General features: G+C 49.3%; 1 protein-coding gene across 1 annotated transcript; it reads right to left on the reverse strand.

Annotated features, from left to right (window-relative positions):
* Window positions 1–6,651: 6,651 nt before the first annotated feature.
* On the reverse strand, window positions 6,652–12,028 carry LOC103701153 (GDSL esterase/lipase At5g55050-like). Its single transcript, XM_008783127.5, has 5 exons — window positions 11,761–12,028; window positions 7,916–8,046; window positions 7,576–7,809; window positions 7,207–7,456; window positions 6,652–7,109 (listed from the first exon to the last, which is right to left on the reverse strand). Exons 1-5 carry the CDS (start codon window positions 11,996–11,998, stop codon window positions 6,883–6,885), a joined length of 1,080 nt encoding a protein of 359 aa, XP_008781349.1. The 5' UTR covers window positions 11,999–12,028; the 3' UTR covers window positions 6,652–6,882.
* Window positions 12,029–12,303: the final 275 nt, after the last annotated feature.

Here is a 12,303-nt window from a genome sequence, read left to right on the forward strand (position 1 = left end):
CTCTCCTCGCTCCATCTTTCTCACAACTTACAAAGGAATGGTCCAATTGAGAGTTCTCTCATGCAATTAATATTAGTCGAGGATCCATGATCTCTAATTCTAAACATTATTCCAGTTCTAGCTGCAATGCTAAAGTTGATAAGGTCGAACTCATCCACTTCGCAGTGACGCAATTGGTTCATTAGATTGGAAGCAACCTTGACTTCCTCCTAATCTAAATTAACATCAAGTGGCAACCCTTCCATGCGTAATTGTGCATAAATTGACTAACATGGCATGAGCTCATTTGACTAGCCCATAATCTATTACATTCTGCATGACATCACTCTAAATCAAGCTTACTTATCCTTGACCTGCTCTATTGCAAATGATGCAATCCCCTTAGGGCTATCATGTCCACTACATTATCCTTCAACTGAAGACCAGCCAATCCATAAGCTTAAGATCACTAAACCAACTTCCAGGGTTAGGAATCTAAAGGCCAAGATCCATTAATAGGAGGATCCAATGGGCAATATCAAAGAAAGAATGGTAGAAGAGCTATTTGCTCCCCCATGTTATTTTGGTTAAAGATTTTTTTTTTTTTGGGTACATTTTCTAGACACTAAACCTAAATGAGTACAGCCAAGAAAGTCAGATAAAAGAAGCTGGCTCAGCGAGTAGAAAACATCCGCCTAAAGAGGTTTTTTTTTCTCTTTTTTTTTGTCGAAATCTCGCAAACAAGCCGAGCCGAAACTCTGGCGTGGTGCGAGAAAGCCCAACGGCTAGTTTGTGCGGCGGTGCCTGAGAGGTATCCGGCCGGGAAGTTGCTCCGGCTAGTCGACGTGGCACTCACAGCGGCCGGGGCTGAGAGAAAGCACTGGTGCTCACCCTCTGAGTGTCCTCAGCTCCGTTTGGGGAGCTTGGGATGGCAGCAAGGGTCGGTAGCGGCATCTGCCTCCGGGGAGGGAGCTTCGAGGGAGGTCGCCTGAGCCTGAGGAGATTGGGCCTGCGGTTGCCTACGGTCCAAGCTTCCGGTCAAGGGCATCGATCCCAGCAGCTGGCCCTGCCGGCGGGGGCGGTTCGGTATACTCGGTCGAGGGCGCGCCCTGCGCTCGCTCCGCATCGAGCCTGCAGACCTCCCCCGCGATAGGGGAGCGGGCCCGGGATGTGCTGGGCCACGGTGCCCTGGCTGCGGGGCCTGAGGGCAGCCCGCGAGGCCCTCAGGCCCAGCCTGTGGGGGGCCCGCACGAGGTTTCCTGTGGGGGCTTAGGGGCTCAAGTCATGGCGGGCCTACAGGCCTAGTTAGACTCGGGCCTGCGAGTCCAGGCCGAGCCGGACTTGCTGGTCCACGGCGAGACGATCTCAGTTAGGTCTCTAGTGGCGTCAGAGGGCCCTTTCCAGTTTAGGCCACCTTGCTCGGGGATGGTCCCGACTCCCATGCTCGGCTCGTCATGCGAGGCGCGACCATGGGATGCCATTGATGGCTCTGGGAGTGGCCTGGATGGGGTCTTCCGGTTTGGCCCTACGCCTCCAATCTCCGGTGAGCCGGAGGATGCTACTTTAGGCGGGTACGAGGCGGGGGGCCACCCCGTTCCGTACTTGGAGGCCGAGTCACTACTGCTAGGAGGGGGCACGGACCCACCTACTATGGCGCAGCGTGTCAGGGCTGCAGTTATGAGTGTTGCCCTCACTGCATATGGTGGGGAGGAGGAGCAGGGTAGTGGAGGCGTCGAGCCTGAGGCTGCCCCTGCGACCCTAGGGGAGGATGAGTCTGAGGCCGACTATGTGGACTGTGATCTATGATGATTCTAGCTTGGAATTGTAGGGGGGGCCAAGCCGTCCTTCATGTCCTCCTTTAAGCGGCTAGTGCAGGTCCACTGTCCGGAGATCTGTTTCCTCTGTGAGACTCGACTATCTGGAGAGGGGCTTAAACGACTGAGGCGACGCTTGGAGAGGGATTGGGAGACCTTTGCAGTTGACTCCCGGGGATTATCGGGAGGCAATTTGGTCTTGTGGAGGCGAGAAGTGGCGACAGTCGATATTTTCCACAACTGCCCCCAACAGGTAGTCATGACTCATGATTGTGTCGGAACCTGATGCTGCTCCATGAGTCTTGTGCAGTGTGTATGCGAGCATGGATCACAGGGTTAGGAAAGTCCTCTTTAATTGTATTCAAGATGAGAGTGAGAAGCGAGGAGGTGCAGCCTTCACGGATAGAGTGGATAGGAGGGAGTTCCGCGATTTTGTGTCGCAGAACGGCCTGGTAGACTTAGGTTTCTTCGGACCACGGTTCACCTGGTGCAATAATCAGTTAGGTAGCGCTAGGGTGTGGGAGCGATTAGATAGGGCCTTTGCGTCTCCAGATTGAATCCTCCGATTTCCTATTTGCCGGATCAGTCATCTACCTCGAATTGCCTCATACCACTGTCCTTTGCTTCTCTCCACCTCATCCGGACCCACCCATCATAGCCCCTTCCATTTTGAAAAAGTCTGGCCATCGTACCCCCAATCGTGGGATATTGTACGCGACGCGTGGCGCATCCCGATGCGCGGCGATGCAATGCAGCGGGTTTTGTGTAGACTTGAATTGACCAAGAGGCGTCTTCGCCGTTGGAATCGCGAGGTTGTGGGTGACATTTTCCGGCGATTGGAGGGGGTAGAGTCCTCGATCACTGAGTTGCAAAGGAAGGAAGATCTAGGAGGCGTGCTTCCGGACGACAATATGGTCGACCTTCGAGGGATCCTAGCGACTCACCATTCACTACTACGGCAACATGAGATTTTCTGGCGACAGAAATTCCGTGTGCAATGGGTGAGTGAGGGCGACCGTAATACCAGGTTTTTCCATCGGTCGACGGTCATTCGGAGGCAGCAGAGTATGATCCACTCTCTGCGAGATGGGTCCGACCATCGGATGGAGGGTGAGCCTGCTATCCGACATACCCTATTTGACCTTTTCCACGCCAGATAGATAGAGGATGAGGAGGCTAGTGATGGAGACCGCCCTCTGAGGGTGGAGGCGGGCATTGGTGATGATGAGAGGGCATCCCTAGTCCGACCGGTGTTGGCACAGGAGGTGCAAGAGGCAATCTGGGACTTGGCAGCAGACAAGGCCCCGGGACTTGACGGTTTTCCTCCTTTCTTCTTTCGGCAGTATTGGGGTATCATTCGTTGCGCTGTGGTGGAGGCCATCCAGTTTTTCTTTACCCAGGCAGCGATGCCTGAGGACTGGAAGTCCACTTTCATCACGCTTATACCCAAGCATCAGGATGCGACTGAGCCTAGTCACTTTAGGCCCATCAGCTTGTGCACAACCTTATATAAGGTTGTGGCGAGAATAATGGTGGGCCGAATGAAGCCCCTCTTGCCTGGCATCATTAGCCATGAGCAAGGGGCTTTTGTAGCTGATAGAAATATCTCACACAATGTTTTGTTGGCCCAGGAAATGATGTGGAATCTTCAGAGAGCACCAAAGTGGCGCAGCTTGATAGCCGTCAAGCTGGATATTGAGAGGGCTTACAACAGGATCAGGTGAAGTTTTCTCCAGCGGGCACTGGAGGCGTACGGCTTCCACAGGTGGTGGATTGGATGGGTCATGGGGTGCGTCCGGGGGCCAAAGTTTTCTATTTTGGTCAATGGCACACCGACACGTTTCTTTGAGTCCACCATGGGGTTGCGGCAGGGATGTCCCTTATCCCCATATTTGCTTATTATCTGTGTTGATATTTTGTCATGTGCTTTGCAGAGAGTTTGCGCTAGCCGGGAGCTGGAGGCCTATATTCCAGCTCTGGGGGCCCGACCTCTCTCCCACTTATTTTTTGCTGATGATTGCCTTCTCTTGACCAGGGCACAAGCTGCTGAGGCACGGGTCCTTCGCAGGGTGGTGGCGGACTACTACGCGGCGTCTAGCCAGAGAGTAAACTTCATGAAGTCAGCTATCACTTTTAGCCCTAGCACGGAGACTAGAGCCCGGCAGGAGATCCTGGAGATACTGCAGATACCCGAGCAGGAGGGGACGTTGACCTATCTGAGAGTTCCCATCACTGGTCGGCGGCTACGAGTGGCAGAGTGCTCGGGCCTGGTGCAGCGGGTCCAGAGTAGGTTGGAGGGATGGAGGGCGTCTTCCCTATCCATGATGGGGAGACTGACTTTGATTAGATCAGTGTTGGGATCCATACCGGTGTATCTCATGGCCAACACTGTGGTGCCGAAGACGACTTTGTCGAGGATCGAGCGTCTTCTTCGAAGCTTCTTATGGGGGTCCCACAGTGGGGGCGACGGAGTGCATCTGGTGGCTTGGGAGCAGATTTGCCTTCCTACCAGCGAGGATGGTCTGGGGGTGCAGTCCCTTCTGGAGAGGTGCGAGGCTTTCGTCGCCCGGCATGCGGTTCGATTTATGCTTGAGCCACACAGTCTTTGGAGTCAGGTGATGGCAGCTAGATATGGTCGAGGGGTCCCAGAGGTGGTACGGAGGGGTCGCCGGGTTACCTTCATGTGGCGCGAGATTGGGAGGTACCTGTCGACTGCATCGGCAAACACCAGGTGGTCGATAGGCGATGGCCGGAGCATTGATGTGACCTGCGATCCGTGGGTAGACACCCTTCCTCTGAGGTGCTGGCCGACTATGGTTGATACAGAGGCAGTAGAGGGATTGCGGGTTTGTGACCTCCTAGCCGTAGGCGGAGCAGAGTGGGAGAGGCTAGACTTCGACGGCTGTTCGGGGCACACCTAGCTACGAGGATCCGATCTCTCCTGTTACCAGGATGTGCAGGGCCGGATGTTAGGGTTTGGGATACCTCGAGCCGGGCCAGTGTCAGGCTGGGAGACCTCTCCTGTGTTATCCAGCCAGAGCATGAGCAGGGGTCGGACTATACTTGGATCTGGAGGTTCGGACTCCACCCGCGGGCAGCTCTTTTCTTATGGAAGGTGTTTTGGGACCGCATTCCGATGAGAGCAGTGCTGTGCAGGCATGGCTGGGAGATCCCCGCAGAGTGTCGGACTTGTGGAGCCGAGAAGTCAGTGGACCATGTGCTTTTCCAGTGTACATGGGCACGGTCGACATGGCAGTGCACCGAGATCCTGCAGGAGGCTCGGAGCGCGAGGCTACAGTTCCTCCAGGTGATACAGGAGTGGCTGGCCAGTCCGAGGACTTGGCCGGAGGCCATCAGAGCGACATGCATAGAACATCAGATTTGGCTGGCAAGGAACGCTCGTACTCTCGGTGAGCGCAGGGTGTCCCCAAGGTTTGCTGCGGAGCTTGCCCGAGCATAGGCCACAGAGATCAGGCCCACCCCTTCTTCAGACAGACCTTTGATAGCTCGGGACGCCTGGGGTTCCCTTTCTGCTACGGCAGCTCCTCAGATGGTGTTCTTCACCTGGGAGCCCCCACCTCCGAGTTTTCTCAAGGTCAATTTTGACGGGTTGGTACTGGACGGCGGTGCGCGAGGCAGTGCGGGCTTTATCATACGGGGCCCGCACTCCAGGGTGGTGGCAGCAGGTGGCTGCCAGCTGTTCGACAAGTCAGTTCCAGGGGCAGAGCTGCGAGCTGCCTGGGCAGGTCTGCGTCATGCGCGGGTGGTGCTGCAAGCCAGCTCGATCATTCTGGAGGGCGACTCGGCCACGGTTATCCGGTGGATTCAGAGGGGGTCACGGGGTGACGGCACAGACCACCCCTTGATCCGTGATATAGGGATGATGATGAGAGGTGGGAGGGCCTTTCAGGCACAGCATGTATTCAGAGAGGCTAATGGGGCGGCCGACTGGGTGGCGGCCCACCACTCAGGGTACACCCTTTGATCAGGAGAGGAAGAGCTACCACTAGCACTCCGCGAGTTGCTGTATTTTGACTTTCTTAGATGTATTCATATACGTATTGTATGAAATAATAGTTTTAAGCAAAAAAAAAAAAAGAGGTTTTTCTTAAAAAAAAAAGCAAAAAAGAGGTTTCTATAATGGACCTAGAACGGACACATGGTGTTGTGTTCCTTCAGTGGCTACTGAGCCTGCCACTGGCCCAATTACTGAGCCTGCCAAATGGTTTGAAACCTCACCAGCCACTGGGCCAGAGCCCACTTCGCGTTGCTGCTGCTCTGTGGGCGAAATACATTTCGGCTTTGCAGCTGAGGGAACCCCCAACTTCTATACGTGTATTTTTTTTGTTATTGCAAAACCTCCCAACTTTGCCTTGATAGATGAAGGATTAAGGATTATAATCTCAAACAAACTCCATGCTCTTTCAAGCAACTTGAAGCTTTGATTCTCACATCATGTCAAGTTGCTAATAACTCGCACAAAGTCATTTAATTTGCTCTTGGCTTTTAAAGTGCTTCTTTAAGCAGCCTCACCTATGATTTCCTTCTACTATGGTTTAGGCATACCGCAATGGGATTGGTTAGACTTGATGATCTCTAACCATAGGAAATTGTCCAACATACAACTGTATAGAACTTAGGAGCATTGCAAGTGGCTACTGCATTTGTTGGTTTTGTATGAAATATATTTGGAAACACAGGTTATGCATGGATCCATGACTTCTCATGGCAGATCTGATGGTCATCAGTGCAGTGAAACCTAACACAAAGCTTCTTAATAACAGTTTTCCAAATTTTTCACAATGCATGTTCGATCATGGCAATTATTTGCTAAATTGTCTGGATATATGTACGTCCATCCCTTGAACAATCTTTTGAATTAGTTTAGCAATGCAAATGTGGACATTGTCCTGTTATACTTCATTGGTAAGAATTTTAGTAGTGCATGCACCAGTCAAAATCATAACCCTTATTTATTTCTGCAGACGCCATCATCCCTGATAGCAATTAGACTGTCATGTTGCAATTATAATTTCCCAACAATAATGGCTAGCTACTTGCTTAGTTGAATAATACACCAACTTCATTTCTAACCATCATCCTCGACCAACTGCTTGAAGTTGATAGGGCTGGCATACTGCAGTGATCCATGGTAGATGGCAAGGCCTACCTTCTTGGATGCACCCTGGGTAGGATGTCCATCGTCCCAAAAGAGGTATTCTTTGCGGTTGTCACAGTAAGTAGCGTTCGGCATGCAACCGGATACTGCATTCAACTTACCACCTCCACAGCATGCACTTTGGACCTCTTTATACCCTGGCGAAGTGTTATTAAAACTTTTTATTTTATCCAAGATGCAGGAACTGATACTAGTTTTACATGACCTGGCCTACACTAAGAGTTTTGAACTTACCAGCTGCTCCTGGATCAGCTATAATATTTGACACCACTGCATGAGAACTCCCGAGTGAGTACTTCATCCCCTTCAATGTCGCGTGAAGATTGCTTAACATAACTTTGACGGCATCATTAGCACCAACGGCCAAATCATTCAAGACGGCGATGCAATCTCCCAAAGGGTGCAAAACTCTCGAGGACGGGCAGCAACCGATGGGTGCAACGTCGATTATCCCAAACTTCCTTGCTCCCAAGTCGTACAATGCCTGCCATTCCTAAGTGTAACTAGCTCTTTCCAAGAAATCAAGAAATGTAATGCTACTTGAGTTACTGAGTAGGAAAAGAGAGTGAGCGAGTGAGTGAGAGAGAGAGAGAGAGAGTTCACCTCGATATGGTTTTTGTAGTTGTAGATGAGAGTGTTGTAGAACTGTTCCTTTTGCGTGTTGTTTGGTGCATTGTTTTGTCGAAAAAAGGCGGAGAGGTCATTGCTCCCGGAGCTGATGAGGAAGATAGATTTTGAGAGTACATCGTTGGTTCTCTCCGTGTTCAGTCGTGCTGCAATTCTTGATCTTATGGTGGCAAAATATTTGATCTGTTTTGTCATACTGATGGTAGTTCCCTGGTAGATGGATGAACGAACACAGTGATCAGGTGTTGGTTAAGAGTTCTAAAGCAGCAAGTGGGTAAACAAAATATATAAGCACTGTAGAAAAGGTTGTGCTCACAGTGGAATCAAGAATTCCAGATCCTGCAGAAGCGAAGTTTACTCCTCTCAGGCCCTTAAGAATTCCATGGCTGGTCTTGTTTGTGAGGGAAAGATATGGTGGCGGACTCCTTCGGAAGCCCATGTGACCGGCTACGCGCATCATCAAAGATTAGTAGCTAAAAGTTTACAAAAAAAATTGGAGGAATATATAGTGGAGTGTATATTCCTCCATTTTTTTATGATTTTATCCACACAATTAATCCATGTCCTTTTTTTATGATTTTCCTCATCTTATTGTTGTTATTATTGCTCTTGCTGTTGTTGTTAGCATCCATCAATTCACTATGATAATAATCCATGAAACTATGTACGTAGGAGAAAAAACAAAAACCAGATAAAAAGTGTTAATTAGAGAAATAAGTAGGTATTTTATCCATGGAGATAACACAAGAAACGAGTGTATGATGTTTTGGAAAACAAAATAAATTGAAGACAGGTGGATAGCATATATCCATGGACCTGATCAGATGCATGAACGTATACTCACATGTTTTCTTTATTGATTGCCCTGGCTTTTTTTCTTTTATGAGTAGGTATTCTGCTTTTGCTCTGAGAGGGAACACAAGGATGACATTCGTGGTTAGGTAGAGAGAATATCTTTGCATTACCAACTCCATTCCTTCACGCGAGGATCAAATGGAGATCTCATCAGTTATAGCAGGTGGACGTATTTGACCAGTACGCGACAGCGAGATAAGAGGCAAATTAGGTCAAATTTTTCATGGGAACTCAGTTACATTATTAAAGGTCCTGCCCTATATGACTAGGCTTATCTAAATATTATGCAACAAGGTGGACCCTCAGTATATATATTATATCACATCATGTGCCATCAGAATAAAAAATGAATTTAATTTAATGGCTTGTATTATTTTTGGGGGATGACTACTGCATTTCCAAAATGCTTTCCTGGCATTGGCCTGCCAAGATATTATAAAATTTTTAGTTGGACTCGTGCAGAGATGGGCATCGGGCTACAGACCAAACAGGCCGTACCTGACTTATTACTAAACCGGCCGTACCTGGCACGGCCCTAGGCTTGTGGGGTGGTGGATCATGCCGTGCCCGGCACGAGACGGGCCGCGCCGTGCTGTGGTAGAAGCGGTCGTGCAAATCGGGGGGAGGAGGAAGGGGACGCAGCGGAAGTCGCGGTGGAGGCGGACGGCGACGGTGTCATGGTGGGCGGGGTCGAGGCCATCGGGGAGGCCGCGGGGGTGCCGACGTGGAGAACCTCGACGCCGGCGGGGAGGCTGGAGCGGAGCTGGAGGACGAGGGCGTCGGGATCGTAGGAGAAGGACCAGCCGGAGGGAGCGGCGGAGTCGGGGGTCGCGTGGATGGGGAGGTGGTGCGAAACAATGATCCAGCGCTGCGGCGGCCGCGACGACGGCGAGGCCGGCGGGGAGTCGGCGGCGCCGGCGGTGGAGAGTATGCGCGCACGGATCCGCCATGACACGGGGGAGGCAGGACGGGTGGCGGGGCGACGACGGAAAGTCCGAGTTGGCGGCGGCCAGGTCCAGAAGGTTCGCTGAGGACCTAGAAGGCATCTCCTCGTCTCCTAAACGTCGTCCTTTTCTTCTTCTTCTCCTTCTTCTATTACTTTTCCTTCTGTTTGGGGATTAGGTTTAGGGTGAGGGTTAGGGTTTGGCTATCGATGGGTGTTACAGAGGAGTAGGAGGAAGGAGAAAGCGGGGTTCATTTGGTGGGGTCTTCTTTAACTCAGTCTCCTTCTACTTGCTTCTCTATGGGGATTGGAGAAACGAAAGGCAAGGATAACCGGAGGAGAAGTCTCGGCTTTCCTCCTCCTTTTTGGTCCTCCGGACGGAACCGAGCTCGTCGCGGGCCGTGCCGTGCTTGGCCCACGAATCGTGCCAGCTCAGACCCTTATGGGCCGTGCCGAACCCGGCCTGCGGACCAGAAATTCTTAACTCAGCCCAGCCTCCTTTTATGAGCCGTGCCTAGCACGGTCTGTTACTGTAGCAAGCGACACAGCCCGCTTTGTGCCGGTCCGGGCCGGGATGCCCAATGCCTGCTGCCGGGCCGTGCCAGCCCAATGCCAGGCCACGAGTCATGCTACAGTATTAAACGCTCACTCCCTAGCGTGTGGTATGTATATATTTAAGTTGACGCTGTTTCATGGATCCCACCATCGCTCCTTCAACAATTATTGTTCTAACGAGACCAAAAAAAAAGAGGTGCATGCGACGTATGCAGGCCATTCTGCCAATCTGATCTATTCCGTCCTTTTTTATTACTTGCTGTACGTATCTTTCAGTAGATGACATTCCAATGTACAAAATATCATCAATATGACGTGCAAAAGATCAAATTAATATTGCCCGGTGGACCACCTTGTGAGACTTTTTTTTTTGTTCTACGCCTTGCATGCGTTTATATCACCATAGCTTTAGTACTTAATTTCATCAGTATAAAATAAATCAGAATATATGTGTCTAGCTAGTATCTGTTTGTGACAATAAATCCACAGTTATAGTTAAGATGGAGGATTAAATAGCATTATCACTATTTAGAGGAAAGAGAAAACTACAAACCCAAAACAATTGGATTTATTTAGCACTGCAAATAATCCAAGTTATGTATGAACAGCTTGGCATTGGCTTGATAAGAACTTTTAGAGCTCGGTTTAGTTAAGAAAGAAGTCGAGCTCAAACGCTAACTAAAGCTCCATTTATAAATGAACTGAGCCTAAATACTAATAGTTTGCAACAATTCTAATGGTCTTGGATTCTTATTATAAGAGCCCAGTTTGAACATCTTATCTAAAGCGTGGCTGAAGCCCGAGCTCAATTAATATTTCTATATATAACTCAAGCCAAGCTTTGAGTAGCCTAAATGTACAATGTTGGCAAATAATGGTTTTCTATATGTATATATATATATATATATATATATAGAGAGAGAGAGAGAGATGCATGCTTGCGCATGCTCATGCATATATTATGTGCATATATACGTATGTATGTGTATCTCTCTACTATCTATTATGTAAATTAAGTACTCTGGCAAAATAAGTACTGTTTTTTTTTTCAAGAAGAAAAAAAGTGCTTTCACCAAAATGGTAGCACAGTTGGAATGGGGCTAAAATTCCACCGGAGTGGTCCAGGTTCGAAACGCGCGGGCGTCGACTAAATGTGGGGCCGGATGCCTCCCGCCTGGTCTGCCCGGTGGAGTAACCATCTGGTCCGCCGGTACTGAGATGGCGCTGGGGTGACGTACTCACACGTGGGGCAACCCACGGATCGGAAAGGGTATGAATAAAGAATGGCTATCCCGTCTATCCGCATCGAACATCTTTTGGTGGAAGGAGGGCCCAATGAAGGCTGTTACACGGGCAGGGTTTTCACCTCTCCCTCCTCCCCCCTCCCCCCTCTTTTTTTTCAGTAAAAAAGAAGAAGAAAAAAAAAAAAAAAAAAGGTGCTCCAATAGAAATCTCATAACACTTTATAGCTAAAATAGATGAAAGAAAAAGACAAGCAAGTTAAAGAAAAAAAATCTGATTATAGATGAGACAAAATGAATTGTCATGTTATGACAGTACTTCATTCTTCATTCCCTAATTCGTCAGATTTGTAAGCCAAGTCATCAAAGTATATAATGCACAAACTGCAAAGCTAAATCTTCAGGCTTGAACTAGAAGTCCAAAAAAAAAAAATCCCCATCTGCCCGACCCAAAAAAAAGAAGGAGAAAATATCCATCGTATGCACTATATATACTTCCAACTTTGCCAAGGATGGAGAAATTAAATAGGACGTATACATTAATTCATCTAAAGCTAGAGTTCTTACCCAAGAAGTCAATGCCGTTGAAGCCGTTGCTGAACCTCCCGGTCGGCCTGGAGTGCGGGAAGTCGATGCCGTAATGAGGAAAGTTGGCCTTGGCATTATTCCCCGGCAGGTAGTTGTTGTTTCCGACGTCCGCCGTGGAGTCGCCGAACACATAGATCGCCGGAACCTTTGGCTGAGCATTCCCACTCGCAGATATAGAAAAGAAAAGAGCAAGGAGAAGAGCAGCAACTGACGCCATGGCTGCTTCTTCTAAGCTCTCACGCTATTATTCCACCAATAAGGTGTTATTTATAGACAAGGGAGCGGGGTAACTTATAGTTATGGAAAGCGTGCATCGATAATTAACTAATAAACCAACAAGAAAGACAAAGTTGTCCAAGCGTCAGAGCCAGGGCCCAAGTGGTGTTAGGTTTCGGTAAGCAGAGAACGTGGTGCCCTCGACCGGGTTGTTGCTGGATAATTCCGTTGGCAAGTTTTAATTTCCTTCGTAAAAGATTCAAATTTTTAGATAGAAATTTTAACTTTTTTTTTGAAAAAGATTTA

The sequence above is a fragment of the Phoenix dactylifera genome, chromosome 16, assembly GCF_051530095.1.
Source record: "Phoenix dactylifera cultivar Ajwa chromosome 16, Ajwa_hap1_PhDact_Kaust_v1.1, whole genome shotgun sequence".
NCBI lineage: Eukaryota > Viridiplantae > Streptophyta > Magnoliopsida > Arecales > Arecaceae > Phoenix > Phoenix dactylifera.

What these genes read in the sequence shown, in the direction of transcription:
- LOC103701153 (XM_008783127.5), bottom strand. Translation starts at nt 11,998, where the DNA reads ATGGCGTCAGTTGCTGCTCTTCTCCTTGCTCTTTTCTTTTCTATATCT. An exon ending in CTGGAATTCTTGATTCCACT is followed by an intron (nt 7,810 to 7,915) that starts GTGAGCACAACC and finishes TCCATCTACCAG; the next exon opens with GGAACTACCATCAGTATGAC. An exon ending in AGCTGATCCAGGAGCAGCTG is followed by an intron (nt 7,110 to 7,206) that starts GTAAGTTCAAAA and finishes ACACTTCGCCAG; the next exon opens with GGTATAAAGAGGTCCAAAGT.